Source organism: Pteropus alecto, unplaced genomic scaffold, assembly GCF_000325575.1.
Source record: "Pteropus alecto unplaced genomic scaffold, ASM32557v1 scaffold533, whole genome shotgun sequence".
NCBI lineage: Eukaryota > Metazoa > Chordata > Mammalia > Chiroptera > Pteropodidae > Pteropus > Pteropus alecto.
Window position 1 is genome coordinate 82,552 of NW_006434719.1, and position 21,118 is coordinate 103,669.

Sequence of the window (21,118 nt, forward strand, 5' to 3'; positions counted from 1 at the left end):
GAGCAAACTGCAAAAGGCTAGCTTTCAAAAAAACTGAAACTATGCCTTAAATCATTTCAATCTCTGGCCAAAAAATAGGGGTTAGGTGGGGGATGAAAGATATTAAATTATAGCTTTAAGTCAAAACTTATGAATTAATTACTTGAAATGTACATGGAATTGCTATTCCAATAAAATGATCAAATTAGATAAATGAAGCAATACTCACTATACATTATTTATTAAGACACATCTAAAATATAAAGACACTGAACTTCTATATTTATTGCAGCTTTATTCATAACAGCTAAAATATGGAAGCAGCCTGTGCCCATCAATAAATGAATAGATAAAAAAAGTTGAGATACACATAGATACATACATACAACAAAATATTAATATTAAGCATGAAACATTCTTATTGAGCATGAGAAAGAGGAAATCCTGCCATACTGCAACAATTTTGATGAATCTTGAGTGTATTATGCTAAGTGAAATAAGTCAGAGAGAAAGGCAAACACTATATGAAATCACTTATATGTGGAATCTAAAAAAGTAGTTACAACAAAAGGTACAACACAGAAAAAATTAGAAAGCCAAAAGCTGGATCTCTAATAAAAATAATGAACACCTATTGAAAGACTGATGAGAGAGTGGGGAGAGGGAGAGCAGAAGAGAAAACTGCCTAATTATCAACATCAAGAAGGAAAAAAAAATATTCCAAGTCCTACAGACAATAAGATCACAAAATTTAGGAGTGAAATAATCCTGTGTTCAGCTTCTGTGTGATATGAGTCTTGGACCTCACTGACATCTATTAACAAGGCAATCTTGCTCTCACCTGCTTTGCCAGGAGAGTGAGGAATGCAGCAAGGTCTGCACCATTGCCATTGGTCTTCAGGCTTGTTTCTTTTTCAGCTAAAAAGCAAAGATAATTAATATTGTGGGAAAGATAGTTGGTCCTGTATCAGACTTGGTAAGGAGAAAAGGAATTTTTCCTATAGGTCATAAGAGAGCCTCCTAAGTCTCAAAGTGGGTGATTTATTAGAATATAAGAACAGCGGAGATAAATGAATTGCTTTTCTAGACTTACGCAGCATAAAACTGACTGAAAGAGATCTAAGACCAAAAGGACTTCTGAGTGTTTCATAGAAAAAAGAAAAAATTGTATGTTAGATATAAATTATAAGTAAATAAATAAATTTCCTATCTTTCTGGGTATTATGTGTGAAATCACCAATTCCTAAAAAGAGTTTCTCTGGAATAATGGTATTTAGATGCCCCCTTAGCATGTTTCTGTGTTTACGTGTGTGTATGTGTTTGCATACAAGAGAGTGTAATTGTAATTGTGTCCCGAAAGGCTAGGGATGTGTGATGAAGGGAGAATCTCTCTTAGTAAGATAAGTGAGAAAGCCCCAGGAACCATTCTATAAATGAAATTTATCAGCATTTTTCAAACTCAAGGACTCTGGCCTTCATACATCTTACCTATCCAGGCCTCTACTACATCAACCTTCCAGTTGAACTGCTGAAAGCTATAATCATCTTCAAGTTGTAACTTCCAAGCAGCTATTGCCTTGGCCAGAGAAGGTGTCTTTTCATTCAGAGCCTCTATCTTAACAGAAATCTTCTCCTTGTGCTGATTTTCCTCCTGCAATGCCAAAGTTAAAGGAGGAGAGAGACCAAGGCCAGGAATGTGAATTCTTTAGTACTATTGAAAAGCTCTCATTTTTCTCATTCTAAATATATAAACTATTCTCCTGTAGGTCTAGTGAATTTATTCTATTATTCATATATGTCTCAGGAGGTTATTTCCACCCCAGCATTTGCATGATCTTTTCATGTTTATCCATATAAATGTGATCTTCTTAGTGAAAACATCTAGTAGATATGAAGTCATCTCTATTTAGGGTTCTTTCTACAGCACTTAGATCATGGAGCTTTTGTAAAAACATGCATTTAAACAAAAGAGTGACTGTCAACTTACAAAGAGGTCTCCATGTAATTCTCTCTAGAAGCTTACAAGGAAATTTTTTTCACATTCTTATAATACTTTATAACCAAAGCAAGTCGTTTATATGTCCTCATAAATGCTATATTGTGCATAGGTTAAGAGTAAGAGTGTCAACAAATTTTTAAAGAAATCTTCAAGCCATACTTAAAAGAACTTGAAATAAGAATTTTCAGAGAAAAGCAATTAAATAGATAATTATTTCCTAATAACAGCAACAATAAGAACAAGAAGGCAGCTTAGAAGACATTATTAGAAGTCTATATATGATTTTAGCACTACTCATGAGTTTATACTGGGGCCAATCTCTTTTGAAAATGAAAATTTGACCTGGAAGCCCTGGAGCCCCTTACCTGACTCAGGATGCCTTCTCCTTGAGCACACACATTTTGCACTCGGGCCTCGTGGACAGCAAAGTCATTATCCAAAGCTTCATGCTTCTTTAGCAAGCTCTGCATAAATGAGATAGTGAGAAACAAAACATCTGGGCAACCTATCCCACCCACATTCTGACTCCCTTTAATGCCTTTCATCACCGATGATTCAACTAAATTGACAGAATGATGAGTGCCCACTTTTTCCTGCATAGCTCTACTAAATTCTTTTCCCCAAACTCCACACTTGCCAAAAAAGGGTAAACTCACCAGAAAAAGAGTCAAAGGCATATAAGTGACATTGTTTCTAACTTACCATGTGACCCTAAGGTTTTCTGGATTTTGGAATAAGAGTGTGGACCAAAATAAGGCACAGGACCTCTCCACATTGAAATGTATATAAATTTATGAAACACTGCATCTACCAGAAAAAATATCAAGTATCAAGAATGTTCTGTACTAAGAGCTGACCCGAATGTCTGCTTTCCTCACCAGGAGAAAAATATTAATTTTAAAGCTGAAAACTGACTACTTAAAAAAAGAGATTCATAATAAAGAGAAGACAATTGATCCATTCAGCCTATTTCTCACCTGAGTAGCAGCCAATGTATCTCCAGAATCCCCTCGGGCAATCATTGCTTTCTTTTCACTGATCCAAGTTTCCTCCTCCTCAGCATTCTCCATGAATTGCAAGTATTCTAGAGACTCTTCCAATTGAAGCCCTCTATAGCAGGGCAGTAAGCCCCAATAACGATAAGAGGAAACTAGTAAGCAGTGGAAGTAGAGCCAAATGGCACAATCTCACAAGGCAACCACTGTTGAACTGTGCCACAGAACAATCAAATATATGCCTACTGGTCAGCTGTGTTGATTTCATCTTAAAAGGGGAGACCCTTGCTCCAGAGGCTCAATTTTGTGGCTTCATCTACTCTTTAGGAATTTTTGTTGGGGGAAGGAAACCATGTCCAAACAAAAGTGCCAAGACTTTAGAGCTAGAGAATAACAACAATTAAGCAGAGTCTCTTTCTACTATGAGCACTGCCATTCTTTTTATACAATATAGGCATTGCAAAGTACTTTTATTCCCCAAGTAGAAATGTCTTTTTATTGCCAATGGACATGGAATAATAGGAAGATATTATTTTATTCAGCTATATGACTACTTGATTCAAAATAGCTCTATGGCTATAAGGGAGAAACAAACAAACAAACATTTCTTCATTTTTCCACTACTGAGTGTTGTACACAAAGTTAAAACTGGGGAGATAAACAAACAGACCTGTGGCAAATAACCTGGTATGAAGAATAACATATGTAGGGCAACAATGATAACAGTTGCAAGTAAGTACAAGAGTAGAGGTATATTTAGAACACAGAGACAGCAATCACTTCTGCCTGGTTAATGGTAGTAAGCTTCAGAGAAGACTTTGCATTTGAGCAGTGACTTAGAAGATAGGTAGAGATGGATAGTTGGGGAGATATATTTAGCAAGCATTTGGTATCCCAAACCCCAGCACCAGCCAACAATTGCAAAATAGGAAGAGAACTGGGCTTCCATTCCTCAACTCACCGAGCCTTGGCCAACATTTTGAGCTTCTCCCAGTGTTGAACAAACTGAGCCAGCCGTTCTTGGATCTCCTCTCGCCCGACTGCAGCCTTGTCCCCCAGCCTCTCTGCCATAGCCAGCACATTCTAAAAAACACCCTCTCCATGTTGCATTACCCCACAATCTCTCTCAATTTAGACAGTCTCCTGGAAATGTATCTAGTTCTTCCTACCCTCCAGATCATTTCTAAACTTCATGGGACTTGGAATGGTCCTGAAAATCCTGGGAGAATGAAAAAAGCTGCAGCGAGATCTGCCATGCTAAACTTACCTAAGATTTTGGACAAATACATTGGCATCTGTACAAGTTTACTCTCCATGATCTACCTTATGAATGATTCATGGTTACAGGGTGACCCAGCTGCCAAGTCAGACCCAGAATTGCTTTCTTTCCATATGACTCAGCTCAAGTGCTGCTTTTCCAGGTGTTCCAACCTGCATCCCAATTGTCAACAAGTGTGCTCTGGACTGTTAAAGTGCTTTTTCCAGAGAAGAGCATGGGTTCCTGCGCAGAATTCTTCTATTCACAGAATACAAAATGCGGAGGAGAAAAGAACACTTATGAACTCTGTGACTAACTCGATGTTACCTTGGCATGCCACCTTCACATTTTGTAGTATCATCCTATTTATGTATAACATGATGGGATTATTTATTAGATTAGATTATCTCTGTCTTTCCAGGTCTCATATTCTATTATTCCTACCTGGATCGCAGGTTCGTGTGCCATTAGCTCCCCGTCTAGACGTTTGTGTTTCTTCAGTAAGTTCTGAACCCCCTGCAGATCCCTCCCATAGTCCTGGGAGCTCACCCGTACCAACTTCTCCCTACAAAACAAGAAAGAAAACAGAAAATTTAGAGTTTAGACATCTGAAGTCATCTTAGAACAGTTTTCTAAGAGTGTGTGTAGCTGGGGTGAGGTAACACTCTGGTGTCAGTAATCACAAAGATAATTAGTGCCAAATGCTTTCAGCAAAACTTCTGATTTATGCTAATGCAAATTAAAATAACATACTGATATGTACCAAATGCACAGCTGTAATAGTTTTCTCATTAGTCATTTGCATATCTATTTGTGTTATCTTCCCTTCTTTGCTCAAGAACATTTGCTAACATTTCTTTTTTCAAAAAGTAAAAATTATATATGTACATATACATACATATATATACATACATACATATGTTGGTAAATGTGTGTGTGTGTATTTGGACAAATATCCAAAGGGAGCATGAATAATTTTATCATTCTTTAAATTTATTCACATTTTCTTGTCAGTTAATGTTTATCTCTATCATAGTAAAATGCACTATGGTGGAAATATAGACAAGTAAAGGACTCTGGCCCCGTCGCTATAATAGATGTTTATGTGTCAAAAAAAAATTCCTAAAAAGGTTTCTAAAATGTCCTGCTTATTGCCCTGTGCACAATGCTTTTTTCTAATTTTTTTTTTTTGATTCTTACTAGCAAGAATCAAAAGGTTTGTTGAAGAGAAACACAAGGCTGGTTAAATAGTAAATAAAGCAAATAATTTGATTTGCTAATATATTCAGAATTTTATTTTTTACAACAAAAGTAATTAGTAGTAAAACTATGGCAGGTAATGTGTAACATTCTCTATTCAATATACAGATCTGTGGCATATTAAATACAAGGATACAGAGAGAATAATAATGATCTCATTAGCTGGGTAAATTGTAAATGCCCAGCTGTCTGATTCAGAATGAGCATTACACATTCCATGAACTATCTAAAACAAATATATATGGTCTCCTAATTTTGTTCCCATAATGTATGTAAACTGCTCCCTACTCTCTCCATTCTTGTCTTTCTCTTACTGAATACAATGAGGGAATTTGGGGAAAATAAAACCAATGCTAACTTCAGGCTAAGGCAGACATGATTAACAAGTAATACAAACTACAAGAAACATTATATATTTCATTTTAACATCAAATAGAAACATGTTTGGTGGATTATCTACTCTCTTAGATTGTCAGTGCAATGTGAGTTGGTAGTACATACTCTATCCAGGATTCTTCATCATCTAGGTCCTGGAAGAACTGGAACAAGGCATAAGCCTCTTTCAGTTTCTCATGGTGTGCAGCTGCTAAGTTCTGGACATCTAGGTAGCGCTTGTTGACATTATCCCTTTTCTCCACAATCTGGTCAGCATTGAAAGTCCCACTGGAGAGCAGATCAGTAGCCAACTCATTCAGGTCCCTGAGTGCATCCTAGAAAGCCCAGCATGCTCAGTGAACAAGTACAGTATAGGTATTAAGTAGACTTGCAACTTTAACCATTGCTGGTTCAGGTTCAAAGACTGGGTCAAAAGATTGTTTTTGAAGATAGTAAATTTTACATTATGTTCTTTTAATTCAGTTTGAATAAGGGCAAGATCCGAAGACAATATGGATAGCATGACTACATTACTCAAATTGCACATTTGGCCTTATGTGTTCTGTTCTTCATTCTGATGTTTCTCCCCTTTATTTGCTTCCTCTTCCCTACTAGAAAATAAGACGTTGGTGAGCAAGCACAGTATTGAATTTGATGCGGACTAATTTCTTAAAATATTTATCAAGAACTACCTTTATATTGGCTGCAGAACACACCCAACCTCTTCTGTATTTTCATTTAAACTCTGCCCCTTTGTGTAGTCAGAAGCAATATCATCGAGTCCTGAAATAACTAAATTTAGAAAGCCTTTGACTTCTTGTCCTTTCTGTGAGTATCTCTAACTCCAAATAAAACTGATAATGTAAAATTCTCCTGTATAAAATTAACACCTGCCAGCACTTTTATCACTGCTCCTAATACAAATCTTTGCTTGATATTAGAATGCTACTGGAACTCTCCAATGGATTTCTAGAGTGTATATGTAGTTCAACTCCACTGTATATGCCCCCATCCTAATTCTAGAAAATAAACTTGCATTTTCTTTCAAAGACCATATGAAATGTGCACCTTTGGATGACAGTGAGTTTATATGCATGCATCAGTTAAATAAACAAGATAATTTTTAGGATCCACTCCCTGGAGTCTTAGAATCAAGTTTAATGATCATTGGTTAACAGTGACTGTTGCAACCTCTTTGCAGCCCATGGATTTGAGCTAGTTATAAAGACTGCTGACTGAGAACACTACAGTGAATTTTGCAAGACTGTGTTCTTAAATGATCTCCTAATACAGAAGAGAGGTAAGTCAGAAATGTTTTTATTATGGGAATGGAAATTCCAGAAGAGTGAGATTCCAACACTACTTACCTCTCGGGCCAACATCTCAGTTTCCAATAGTTGATGCTTCTTGAGCAGGTTTCCTGCAGAAGCCAAGTCCCTGGCCTGATCTTTCATGGCCAGCAGTGTCTCTGCCTGAGAATAAAAGAATAAGCAATAAAGCTGCCAAATGAAAACTATTTTTAAGAACAAGATTAGGAACTGTATCTCCAAACTTTTCCCAAGAAAAGTCAAGGAGATCATTCATGCATAAATCTGATTATCTGACAAGCATTTATTAGGCTTCTATTTCCCATCACTTCCAGGAGCAATTACCTCTGAGAGCCAGAACTCAAAATCCCGGATGCCTGTATTGAATCTCTGCTGGCGACTAGCCTCATTGAGCTTCTGTCCTTTGTCAATTGTTCTCTCAAGCAGGTAGTCCCAGTGTTTCTCCAGCTCTTCCAGTTGACCCTAACACAAAGAAATTGAGGGGTCTTTATGGTCTTTAGAATCTGGGGTCCTGTAACAGCTAGAAAAGATAATGTAGGGAGGCTGTGGAGGTAGAGACTAGACAAAATTTTTCAGTACTTCTATTTAATCTGGGGAAAAAAACAAAAGATGTTGTTTGAAGAAAGGGTACTAAGATGATTACAAGGTCCGATGCCTACGTTCCAAAAGGCTCTTGGCAGTAGGGATAGAAAATATGAAATAATGAGGTGGGAAAAAAATGGCTTAGATGATAGTGGCTCTGTTCATCCCTCTGGCAATCAAATCAAAATTGTGACAGCAACAAGGAGCAAACATAAAGGAAAATTGCCTGGGATCTAGATGAACAAGCCATACGACTAGGGAGAAATCTGAGAAATCACCCTGCAATGGCAGAAGGTAGGATGGGGCAAAGACATGAGGCTGCCCAGTCCTGAGTGCTGAGGGGGACAGAGGCCATAGCAGCAGCATCCAGAAGCTGAAGACACCTTTTAAAGGGGCTGTATCTGTGAGCTGACTTTCCCGGTGATGTACCTGCTCACTCTGAGCACCAGCACTGGTTTGCTATGCAGGGGGCACCAGGGACTTACATGAGGACATTGAGTTGTCAGAGTGAGGGCTGAGGCAAGGCTCACTCTGTATAGAAGTTCCAGCAATATGCATTTTTTGTCTGTTGGGCCCTCCCCACTCCCAGTGCACAGACTTAAGTTGCCATAGCAGAGACCTCATCAAACTGGATAATAGAGGTCCCTCTGCCAAGAGGAATCCTTGAAATTCTGCCTCCCCCAGCTCGCAGCCCCACCCAAGCCACATCCAGTTGTGTCCTTGCTTATAAGGTGCCTCTTGCTGAGCAGCACCTAGACTCACACTGGTGGCAGCTGACCTCAGCTACTGGTGTGGCATTTTGAGACAACTATAAGTACAGCATCTGTGGATTGCTTGCTGAATCTTAACAGGTGATCTTGGAGGAGCACAGGCTGGGGCTAAACTTGGCATACAGCTGGACTCTTCTCAGGACTGTGCCACTAGACAACAACCACACAAAGCCAAACTAATAAGACTGAGAGTCTTAAAAGCTTTGCTCAGTACATTGAAACAGACACAGAAAGGCAGCCCAAATGAGAAGATAAAGAAGCAGAAACCAGATGAGAGAACAGAATAGAGATCCAGAAATAATGGAGTTAAGCAATCTAACAGATGAAAAATTAAAAACACTAGTGATAAAGATGCTCAATGAACTTATGGGAAGTGTAGATGAATTCAGTGAGAACTTTAACAAAGAGATAAAAAACGTAAAAATGGAAATGGAAAGTATAAAAGGGAATCAGTCAGAAATGAAGAACACATTATCTGAGATGTAAAGTACATAAAATGGAATAAACAGAGTGAATAAAGAAGAGGATCAAATGACCTTTATAGAGAATGGTGAAGCCAAAGACACTCATTCAGAATGGCAAGAAAAAAGAAGCCAAGACTATAATAATAATTTAAGTAATCTATGGGACACTATTAAATGAAAAAAAAAATGTGTCATAGGAGTACTGGAAGGAAAACAAGATGTTGAAGAGCTATTTGAAGAAATAATGTTGGAAAACTTCCCTCACCTGGTGAAAGAAATAGACATACAACCCCAGGAATCTCAAAGAGTACCAAAAAAGATGAACCCAAAGAGGCCCGCACCAAGATACGTCATAATTTAAATGCCGAAGGTTAAATATAAAGAGATAGTCTTAAAAGCAGCAAGAGAAAGGCAGTTAGTTAACTACAAGGGAGCATCCATAAGACTTGCAGCTGATTGCTCAAAAGAAACTATGCAGGACAGAAGGTCCTGGCATAAAACATTCAACATGATGAAAACCCAGGATCTACAACCAAGAATATTTTATCTAGCAAAGTTATGATTTATAGTTGAAGGACAGACAAAAATAAGCTGAAGGAATTTATCAACACCAAGCCGATATTGAAAGAAATGTTGGAGGGACTTCTTTAAGAAAAAAGAACATGTATAAAAAACAGAAATAAAGAATGGTAGTAACTACATTCCTATCAACAAATACCTCAAATGAAAAAGAATTAAATGCTCTAACTCAAAGACTGGTTGAATGGATAAGAAAACAAGACCTTGACATCTGCTGCTTACAAGAGATTCACTTCAGATTAAAAGACACACACAGGCTGAAAGGAAGGGGATGAAAAAAGATATTGCCTTAATGGACCTAGAGAGTATTGCACTCAATGAAATGAGTTGGATAGAAAAAGACAAAAATCACATGATTTTATATGCATGTGGAACCTAAAGAGCAAAATCAACAACAACAAAAGTGGAAATAAATTCATAGATACAGAGAATATTTAGAGGGATACTAGATGGGAGGGGAGTTGAGGGAATGGCAAAAAACAGGCAAGGGGATTAAAAGATACAAATGGATAGTTGCAGAATAGACATGGAGATGTAGATTGTAAAATGGGGAAGATGGTTAATAATGTTGTAATAAATATGTAAGAGAGAAGAGCAGTACTAGATTTAGTGGGGTATAACTTTCCAAGTTATGTGGTTCTCTGATCACTATGCTATACAACTGAAACTGATATATTATTGTATGCCAACTATAACTGAAAAAAAAAAACCAACTCATTGATTTGTACGATGTAAATACATGCAACTAATTGCCTATTATATTTCAATAAAGACAGAAAAATATAAAACAAACAGGATAGTGCTTAGGGATTAAATCTAAAGTTTTCTTAGAGTTCTAGGTATTAAGTGTGGTGGGATCCATAATATATGAGCATCACTGTTTTTCTCCTTCCTTGTGCAACAATGAGAGAGAAGACTATTAACCAGGAAGAAATTCCATATCCCTATACATGGAAACATTAAAAGAGTAAAATTTTACTCTTCATTTGACTTTGTAGGCCAGAACCTATGCTGAGCAGAATCCCTACCTTCATGGTCTCTTCATTGCCATCACATGCTCTCCGCTCAATCAGAGAATTCCCCAAGCTGATGACTCCTTCCATCTGATCAGCTCGGCTATAGACCTCATTTTCAAAGGCCTGGTGCTTCAGGTATTTCCTCTGAAGGTAAAGAAGAAACTAAGTTATCCTCTCATTTAGGGAAACAAGAAAATGTAACTTCTGTTCAAAAGGAAGTGTTAATATTTCTATCATAACCAAAGTGATGATGACTTCTGAAAGACCTGCTCCACAGACTTAGTAGACCCTGAGGGCAGCAGTAGTAGTCTCGGCAGTAAGGAAACATTCAGTATGGGAAGATGAACATTTATCCAGCAATCAGGGTATGCTAAAGTTTTCCAAGATGTTCTATTTTGAGCTTGCCTGAATGTTGGTGGGGTCTTTGTAGGACTCATCACAGGCTGTGGGCAGCATCTCATTAATCCATTCTTCCAGGTCCTCAAAGTCATGGTAGAATTGTTTTAGGTCAGCATAGTCTCCAAGTTTTGTCTGTTCAGCAATAAGCTGTGCTTTGAGAGCCTTCCATCTGGAGGAGGGGGTTAGATCACTCTGTGTCCTTTTTCCTTCTCCCAAGCTCTAATGACATATCCATGAATTTTCTCATTTTTCAACCCCCTTATATATTTATGTGTTATATATAACACAGTTATAAATTGTATTATTATATATTATATATGATTTATATATTTATGCTATATATAATGTAGTCTCATTATTTTTAGTTATAAAATAATGTGGTTAAGTCAGGTAATCTCTAATGTAACTTCCATGTCTTTCATTCTGTCAGTCTAGATCACAAAGTTTCTCAGTGTCTAGATAGTCTTAGGTATCTAGAAATGAGAAGTACTCAGAGTGTTATCCCAATGCTCAATGCTAAAAGGTCGGTCACTTTGCTACATCTTCCTGTAGCTCACAAAACAATTGCTCAGGCCTGACCTGTCTAATATCCACTGGAGCCGAGCAGCAATATCTTCCTTGGCGTAGTGATCATCGGCAATGAGCCGCTCAGCAAAATGTTCTAGTTCAGTGATCTTCTTTTCCTAAAGAAAAAAAAAGGAGCCCAGATGTCTGATATTAGGCAATCCCAGACTTTTTCCTAGAATATAATAGAAATATCCTTTGTGGTCTCACAAAAGGAAACAAAATCAAAGCCAATGGGTAAATGCCTTAGAGAGAGGTGAATTTTAACTCAAAAAGAGGTGAAACATTAATAATGATACTGAGATGGACTACTTGTGTGGTACTGGGTTTCTTTCTTTGACACTTCCCATGGCCACTTCAGAGAATGAATCTTGCATTGGGTGGAATGTTGTAACAGACAGCATATGAAATCACTTCCAATTCTAAAAGTCATGTTTTAAAAGGCTGGACTTAAAGTAAGAAAGTTCAATGCCACATATGAGTTGGGTTAGGCTAAACTGAAGTGTCAAACTGCTCTGCCCACTTAAGAGTTTCCTGTAAGAAGCAACTGGGAATTAAAATATGTTTAAATCATAAAACCACATACATATGTAGTATTTCTGTTATTATTACTAATAGTTATTTTTAGGACTCTTACATTAGTTGTTATTACCTGGGCAGTGACTGCTTTGTCCAAATCATCACGTTTCTTCCTCAAGGCCTCCAAACTGTCCAAGGAACCCTTATCATCCGACCTCAGGAAATTCTCACGTGCCATCATCCAGCTCTCAGCTTGATCAGAGTTCCCTTTGAACAGCTATGAGGAATGAAGTTAGAAGTATATTATATGCTAGTTCTCCCTTCTTTGCAGTATTGCTCTGCAGTTTCAGTTATCCGCAGTCAATCATGGTCAGAAAATACTATATAGAATTTCAGAAATAAACAATTCATAAGTTTTAAATTATGTGCTGTTCTGAGTAACATGAGGAAATCTCCCACCATCTTGCTCTTTTATGCCTGGAGAGTAAGCCCTCCCTTTGTCCAGCATATTCATGCTATTATATGTTTCCCAACTCTTAGTCACTTAACTGTCTTGGTTATTAGATTGACTGTCACTGTATCAGTCTTGTGTTCAGGTAGCCCTTCTTTTACTTAATGATACCCCCAAAGGAGGTTTCTGATCAAGACGGTGGGATAGGTAAACACGACTACCTCAAAATTACAACTTAACTACAGAGCAACTATCATTGAGAATTGCCTCACATCTAGCCAAACAGAAGTCCTAAAGCTAAAGATACACACACACACACACACACACACACACACACACACACACACACACGCCATGTCAAGACTAGTAGGAGGGGTAGAGATGTGAAAAGGGCTGGTCCCACATCCACTTCTGGTTAAAAATTGGCTATGGAGGTCCACCCTGAGGAGCAAGAGTTTCCAGATCCACACCAGGCTTCCCATCCCAAGATTCCAGTGCCAGGGAAAAAGAAGTCCTCATAAATTCTGGCTATAAAAATGAGCAGAGATGTGGCTGAGTGAGATGGAAGGCTGAGGACATCGCAGACATTCCTCTTCAAGGGTTTGCATATGGACTTACTGCTGATGGACTTGCTTCCTCTGAGCTCCAGCTACAAAGTGATCTTCAGATGATTGGGCAGCAGCTCAAAAGGCACTAGGGATATACGGAGAAGAACTGAGTCTGGTTTCAGGGCAAGGGCTGGAGGCACAGCTTTTTCTCAGATAGAAGTGCTGCTGGAAGCCATTGTTCCTCTGTTGAACCCTCTCTCACCCAGTCTGCACACCCAGTTCCCAGTATCCATCAAACTAGCTAATTCCATTCACTTTGCCCTGGTGATTCCCTGAGACTCCAACCCACCCAACTTGTGGGCCCACTCAAGCTACTTCCAGTGGGTTTTCCATAGGAACAGCCTGCTTTTGCTACAGAGCTTGCTACAGACTTTGCTACAGACTTTCCTAAAATCTTTCAAATGTTCACAAACACCAAACAAACAGTATTTGGCTTTGGTGTGCCCCTTGCCTCTTGGTAAACAGTTCCAAATCTATCACTAGTGGCAGCTGGCTTCAGTTCACAGCTTAGCCTTGCCCAGGCACCTCCAGGGCCAGAACAGTTGGCAATCATCTGAAGATCACTTTGTAGCTCATACCAACTGCTCTCAGGCAGGGCACGGGCAATGGGTAAACTTGACCTACACCAGACCCCCTCCCAAGAGGCCCCAGAACTAAAATACTTAGTGGCCAGGCACAGACCACACCAGAGCTACCTCCACAAACAACATACCAAAAGTACAAACGCGGCAAGTACCAGAGCTCTGCTAAAGTGAATTCTGCTCTGTAGGGTCAGTCCTTGAAAAACAGCTGCTCCACTGTAGTCATAGACAGTCCTCATAGCTAATCAGTTTCAGGGGCAGTCACTCCCACTGATGTGGCAAGAGGAATCAAGGCTTAATTACATCAAGAGGCCATACACAACCTACACAAGGGACACACTTGTAGCATCCAGGTCAGGTGATCAGAAAAGACTGTGCCACTAAGCCCTACTAGACATCTAATATGTAGGCCATTCTACTGAGACTGGGTTAAATAGCAGCCCTAATAAATATATAGAAACAAACACAGGTAGGCAGCCAAAATGGGAAGACAGAGAAACATGTCCCAAATGAAAGAAAATGAGAAAACTTCAGAAAAAGAAATAAATAGAATGGAGACAAGCAATTTACCAGATGCAGAGTTCAAAACACAGGTTATAAGAATGTGCAATGATCTAAGTGAGAACTTCAACAAAGAAAGGAAACATAAACATAGAGATAGAAAACATAAAAAAGAACCAGTCAGAAATGACAAATACAATAACTGAAATAAAGAATACATAGAGGGAATCAACAAATTAGATGAAGCAGAGGATTGAATCAGTGATTTGGAAGACAAGGTAGCAGAAAACACCCAATTAGAACAACAAAAAGAAAAAAAAGTCCAATCAAGTGAGGATAATTTAAGGAGTCTCTGGGACAATGTAAAGTACACCAAGATTGGCATCTTAGGGGTGCCAGAAGGAAAAGAGGGAGCCCAAGGAACTGAAAACCTATTTGAAGATGTAATGACAGAAAACTTGGTGAAGAAAATAGACCTGCAAGCCCAGAAAGCACAGAAAGTCCCAAGCAAGATAAACTTAAACAGGCCAACACCAAGACACATCATACTTAAAATGCCAAAGTTTAAAGACAGAGAGAATCTTAAAAGCAGCAAGAGCAAAGCAGTTAATTACCTATAAAGGAACTTCTATAAAACTTTCAGCTGACTTCTCAACAGACACTGCAAGCCAGATGAGACTGGCATGAAGTATTCAAAGCGATGAAAAGCAAGGACTTACAAACGAGATTACTCTACCCAGCAAAGCTATCATTTTGAATTTAAGGATAGATAAAGAGCTTTCCAGACAAGAAAAAGTGAAAGGAGTTCATTACCACCAAATGAATATTATAAGAAATGTTAAAGAGACTCTTTAAAAAGAAGAAAAAAGGATCAAAATTAAATTTTAAATGGCAATAGCTATATATCTATCGACAATTACTTAAAATGTCAATGGATTAAATGCTCCAATCAAAAAAAAAAGGGTGAGTCTGCTGTATACCTGAAACTAATAATAATGATAATAATAATAATAGCAACAAAAACATAGAGTGGCTAAATGAATAAGAAAACAAGACCCTTACATGTGCTGCCTACAAGAAACTCACTTTAGGTCAAAAGATGCACATGGTTTAAATGTAAAGAAATGGAAAAATATATTTCATACAAATAGAAACAAACAAGCAAAAAAGCTGTGGTAACAATACTTATACCAGACTAAATAGACTTTAAAACAAAGACTATAACAAGAGACAAAGAAGAACCTAGTAATTTCATTTCTGGCTATTTATTTGAAGAAACTGAAAACACTAATTCAAAAAAACATATGCATCTATCTTCATTGAAGTATTATTTATAGTAGCCAATATGGAAGCAACCTAAGTGTTCATCAGTGGATGAATGGATAAAAAAGGTGGGACATATATACAATGGAACATTACTCAGTCATAAAAATGAAATCTTGCCATCTGCAACAACTGGGTGGACCTAGAGGGTATTATGCTGAATGAAATAAATAAGACAGAGAAAGACAAATACTACATGATTTCACTTATATATGGACTCTAAAGAACAAAATAAGTGAATAAACAATACAGAAACAAACTCATAGATAAGAGAACTTTTGATGGTTGTCAGGTGGGAAGGGACCTGGGTAATGTGTGAAAAAGGGGAAAGGATTAAGAAGTACAAATTAGTAGTTACAAAATAGTCATGGAGATAAAAGTAGCATAAAGAATATAGTTAATAATATTGCATGGCGTTAGATGGGTACTATTTATTGGGGTGATCACTTCATAAGTTATATAAATATTTAATCACTATGTTGTACACCTGAAACTAGTATAAAATCATCTGCCAACTGTAATTGAAAAATAAATAAATAAATATATATACACAAAAAAAGAAAAATATGGTGACGCAAATAAAGAAAAATAGAAAGAATAAAAGAAAAAAGAAATAAATCTATGTTATTGAAAATGCAAGGCAATGGAACAAATTATTATGTGGTTAAAAACAAACACACAAGACAACTAGGCAGTGGAATAAAGTACTTATAGAAAGAAAATAATGCCTCAAAGCCGTTCACATAACTTTTATTATGGTATATTGTTATAATTGTTCTATTTTATTATTAGTTGTTATTGGTAATATCTTACTGTGGCTAATTTGTAAATTATACTTTATAATAACTATATATGTATAGGAAAAAACATAGTATATATAGAGTTTGATACTACCTATGGTTATAGGCACTCATAGGGTCCACTGAAACATATCTCTCACAAAGAAATGGGAGGTGACTATAGTGGACTTTTACACTTCCATGAAAACACATTTTAAATTTTATATAAACTTTAGTTCATTCTTGGGTGCTATTCCACATATCATACACCTGATGAGTATTGGCTGGTTATTTCTTTAAGACTGGTAAATACTATTCTTCAGGGTAGCTTCTGACACTCAATCATTTCCCTTAAAAGTGTTAATCACTCCCCCTTCTTTAGCTTTAAAACTTTCATACATTTTGTTTCATTAATAACTATCTTACTGTACCAGAATTATCTGTCTACATGTCTAATTTCACTATTTAAGAAAAGGGACATTATCTTATTAATCTTTGTGTTTTCAAGCCCAGCACAAAGTAGGTTCTCAAAAAAAATCAATCAAAATCTCAATCTATTAATAAATTATAATCACTCTACTTCATGCCCAGGACTGACTACATTTTGTTTGGCTTTTTTAATAGGCATAAGGGCAAAGAATACCACAATAATCAATCTACAAAGAAGAGAATATGATGTTGGATAATTAAGAGATGCTCTATACTTATGGCATGAGAGGTCTTGTGAAATAAATACCTGTACTAACCATGTAAAATTGCATAGGAAAAACAGACTGTTAATTCCACTCAATGATAAGGTATTAGCTGTACCTGCAACTCCAGACACTGATCTAGCATCTTCTTGCGTCGTTCCCAAGCTTTGTCCAAATTGTTTCTCTCTAGTCTAACAGCATGAAGCTTTTCTTCGATTTCAGGCCTGCCATAGTGCCCACTACCTATAAGTTCTGCACCAAAGTCTTCTAAGGCCTGGAAAGTAGGAGCCTCAGCCTCCATGTCAGCACGATGTTCCTGTGGGGAAAAGGGGGAAGAGACTGGTCAGGCCAATGACATTCTATCAAAGTTGTAACATGAGGGAAGGTTGTGAAATCATGTGACCAGTGGCTATGTCTTTTGTACCCATACCTGGTGCCGCTCCATCAAGATCTCAGTACCAGTTAAGTCCTCGGCTAGCTCCTGTGAGGATACCATGCCACTAAGGCCACTGATCCAATTCTGTAGGTCTCTGGAAAAATAGGCACATTGGAATTGACAATAAAACCTTGCAACTTGCTACAGGGCTGTCTGTCCTTGGGCTTTTTTCTTTATAGAAAATATTTCCAGATTAATACTTTCTCTCCAACTTTACATGCTTCACAGATCATAAGTTTGTCATTTTCACTGCATGACAATAATAGCAATTCTTTGCATTTGAAAATCTCTTCACATATTATTTCTTTCAATTGTTGTAATAGTCCTGTATAAAGTTCTGGGAATTCTTTTTTAATATTTATTTATTTATTTACTTACTTATTTATTTATATTTTGGAGATAAGGAAGTCAGCTTAGAGAATAATAAGTGATTTGCCCATGTGATATAATTAAAAACAGGCATCTGGACTAGAATTCAGACCCTGGAATCTTAGACCAGTCTATATTCCATTAATCCTAATGATTCTTGATCCTTTAAAGTAGATTCTTAGGTTTAAAGATCTATCTTAATATGGAATCTCAAATAAGGCTTGTCTAGGGCAGAACAATCTCTTTTGCAAACCAATTTATTCTCTTATGCAAAAAACTAAATTTTGTTAGGTGCTTATTAAATATCAAACATTGTAAAAATGGCATATTTGTGCCTCCTGGTAAGTCATCTATTTTTAAAATATAAAACAACCGTAAAAGCAAGTATCATAAAGTGGTAAAATAAAGTGGTAGACTTCCTCTGAGGGTGGGAATATTACCTCTGTACATTAAAGAGTAAGATTTCATAAAGGGAATGAGGCAAAACTTGACTTGGTACATGAAGTTCAGGTAGAATACACACATACACACACACACACACACACAGGTATATGAGCACAATATTATTTGCAGGAAATGCTTATAGTTGCTATTTATTCTTACCATATGAAAAAAAAAAACTGTAGCTCATAGAGAGATTCAAGATGATGTAGGAGGTAAAGGCTGTACACACTTCCTCTAGTGACTACGCCAAAATTATAACAAAACTACAGAGCGACCAGTATGCAGAATTGCCAGAGGTCTGGCTGAACAAAAGCCTCACAACTAGGTCACCTAGAACAGGTCACCTCATAACATTTGGAAGGGTGAAGACATGAAATGGCCCATCCCACAATCACGAGCGGTGAGAGAGAATCAAGAGGGCTATCTTGACTGCAGAACCACCTCTCCCACCTGAGAAGCGAGGAGTCTCGGTTTCACACTGGGCTCCTCAGCTCAGGGTTCCAGTGCTGGGATGAAAAGTCGCACAACCTCGGGCTGTGAAAACCAGCAGAGGTTGCGACTTAGTGAGATTAAAGGCTGAGGGAAGCGGAGACCTTCCTCTTAAAGGCCTTACTGACAAACTCGCCTACTCTGAGCTCCAGTGCTGGGGCAGCTGCTCGAGGGGTGCTAGAGACATACAGGGAGGTGCTGAGCTGCTGGGCTTTAGGGTGAAAGCTGGAGGGGGCAGCTGGCTCCTGAACAGAGGTGCAGGCTGTTCCTTTCTTGAGCCCTCTCCACTTCCAGCCTGCAGACTCAGGCTCCATCAACCTGGATAATATAGGTCACTCTTCCCAGGGAGTTTCCTGAGAACCCCACCTCTCCCACCTTGTGGGCCCACTCAAGCCACTTTCAGTGATTTATTCCATACAAATAGGCTGTTTTGGCTCCTGTTGTGCACTTTCATAGAATCTCTCAAAGACTCACAAAACCCAAACAAGCAGCATCTGGCCTCAGCATTCCCTGTATCTTTTGTCAAACAGCCCCAAGCCTTGCACCAGTGGCAGCTGGCCTTGGTTTCTGACCCGGCCCCTTGAGGCACCCATAAGTTCAGCACAGGTGGCAGCTATATGTGGATTGCTCAGTGACTCTTACCAGGTGGCCCCAGAGGTGCACAGGATGTGGCAAACTTGGTCTGCAGTTGGAGCAAGTTCTCTCACATCTGTGCAAAGGGGCCACACACAGCACACCTACTACATAAAGCCACTCTACTAAGAGATGGAGATTTAGGAACTCTACCTAATACATAGAAACAGACACAGGGAGGCAGCCAAAATGGTGAGACAAAGGAGCATGTCCCACATGAAAGAACAGAACAAAGCTCTAGAAACAGAATTCACCGAAATGGAGACAAACAATATACCAGATACAGAGTTCAAAACACTGGTTACAAAGATGTTCAATGAACTTAGAGAAAGAGTAGATGAACTCAGTGAGCACTTTAACAAAGAGATAAAAACATAAAAATGGAGATGGTAAACATAATGAGCCACTGAGAAATGAAGAATATGATATCTGAGATGAAGACTGCATTATAGTGAATAAAAAGAAAGGGTGAAATTTAGGATCTAATCAGTGACATAGAGGATGGGGTAGCAGAGGACACCCAATCAGAACAGCAACAAGAAAAAGTAATCCAAAAAATGAAGACAGTTTAAGAAGCCTCCGGGAAAACATCAAGCGTAACAATATTCACATTATAGGGTTACCAGAAAAAGAAGAGAGCAAGAAATTGAAAACCAAGAAATAATGACAGAAAACTTCCCTAACCTGGTGAAGGAAATAGACATACAACCTCAGAAAGTTCAGAGAGTCCCAGACAAGGTGAACCCAAAGATACCCACACCAAGACACATCATAATTAAAATGCAAAAGGTTAAAAACAAAGAAAAAGTCTTCAAAGCGGCCAGAGAAAAGCAATTAGTTACACATAAGGGAATGCCCATGGGACTGTCAGTCGATTCTTCAACAGAAACTTTACAGCCAGGAGGGCTTGGCACAAAATATTCAAAGTGCTGAAAACTTAACACCTATAACCACGATTATTTTACCCAGCAAAATTATTTAAAATCAAAGGACGGATAAAGTTTCCCAGACCAAAAAAAAAAAAAAAAAGATAAAGAAGTTCATCACCACAAGTCAGTGTTATAAGAAATGTTTGAGGGACTTCTTTAATTAGGAGAAAAAATATATACCAAATATTAAATAAAGAATGACAGTAACTACATACCTATCAACTAGTACTTCAAATAAAAAAGAGTTAAATTCTCTGATCAAAAAAAAAAAAGGTGGCTGAATTCATAAGAAAACAAGACCCTTACATATGCTGCCTACAAGAGACTTGCTTCAGATTAAAAGACACACAGAGAGTAAAAGTAAGGGAATGGAAAAAGATATTTCATAATGGCCCTAGAGGATACTGTGCTGAATGGAGTAAGTTAAATAGAGGAAGACAAATGCCATATGATTGCACATATATGTGGAATCTAAAGAACAAAATAAACAAGCAAACAGAAACAATCTCATAGATACAGAGAACATTTTAAGGGTTACCAGATGGGAAGGGAGTTGGGAGGGTCAGTGAAAATGTGGAAGGGAGTAAGAAGTACAAACTGGAAGTTACAAAATGGAGATAGAATGTATAGCATAAAATATATAGTCATTACTATTGTAATAACTATATATGTTGTCAAAGGGGCACTAGATTTATTGTAGTGATCAATTTGTGAGCTATGTGGATTTCTAATCACTATGTTGTACATTTTAAACTAATATAGTACTGTAGGTCAAGTATAACTGATAATTTACATA

The 21,118-nt window shown here is 37.8% G+C and overlaps 1 protein-coding gene across 1 annotated transcript in view; it reads right to left on the reverse strand.

The window, feature by feature from the left end:
- The window catches only part of SPTA1 (spectrin alpha, erythrocytic 1), an 81,498-nt gene that overhangs the window by 12,211 nt on the left and 48,169 nt on the right, over positions 1–21,118 (reverse strand). Inside the window, exons 27-41 of the mRNA XM_025045239.1 lie at positions 17,453–17,552; positions 17,141–17,338; positions 12,221–12,364; positions 11,584–11,687; positions 11,011–11,173; positions 10,618–10,749; positions 7,519–7,656; positions 7,234–7,338; positions 5,993–6,201; positions 4,676–4,796; positions 3,935–4,056; positions 2,956–3,088; positions 2,344–2,442; positions 1,468–1,630; positions 821–897 (exon numbers count right to left, since the gene is read on the reverse strand). Coding sequence (XP_024901007.1) covers positions 821–897; positions 1,468–1,630; positions 2,344–2,442; positions 2,956–3,088; positions 3,935–4,056; positions 4,676–4,796; positions 5,993–6,201; positions 7,234–7,338; positions 7,519–7,656; positions 10,618–10,749; positions 11,011–11,173; positions 11,584–11,687; positions 12,221–12,364; positions 17,141–17,338; positions 17,453–17,552 — 2,008 coding nt within the window. The remainder of the gene's footprint in view (positions 1–820; positions 898–1,467; positions 1,631–2,343; positions 2,443–2,955; positions 3,089–3,934; positions 4,057–4,675; positions 4,797–5,992; positions 6,202–7,233; positions 7,339–7,518; positions 7,657–10,617; positions 10,750–11,010; positions 11,174–11,583; positions 11,688–12,220; positions 12,365–17,140; positions 17,339–17,452; positions 17,553–21,118) is intronic.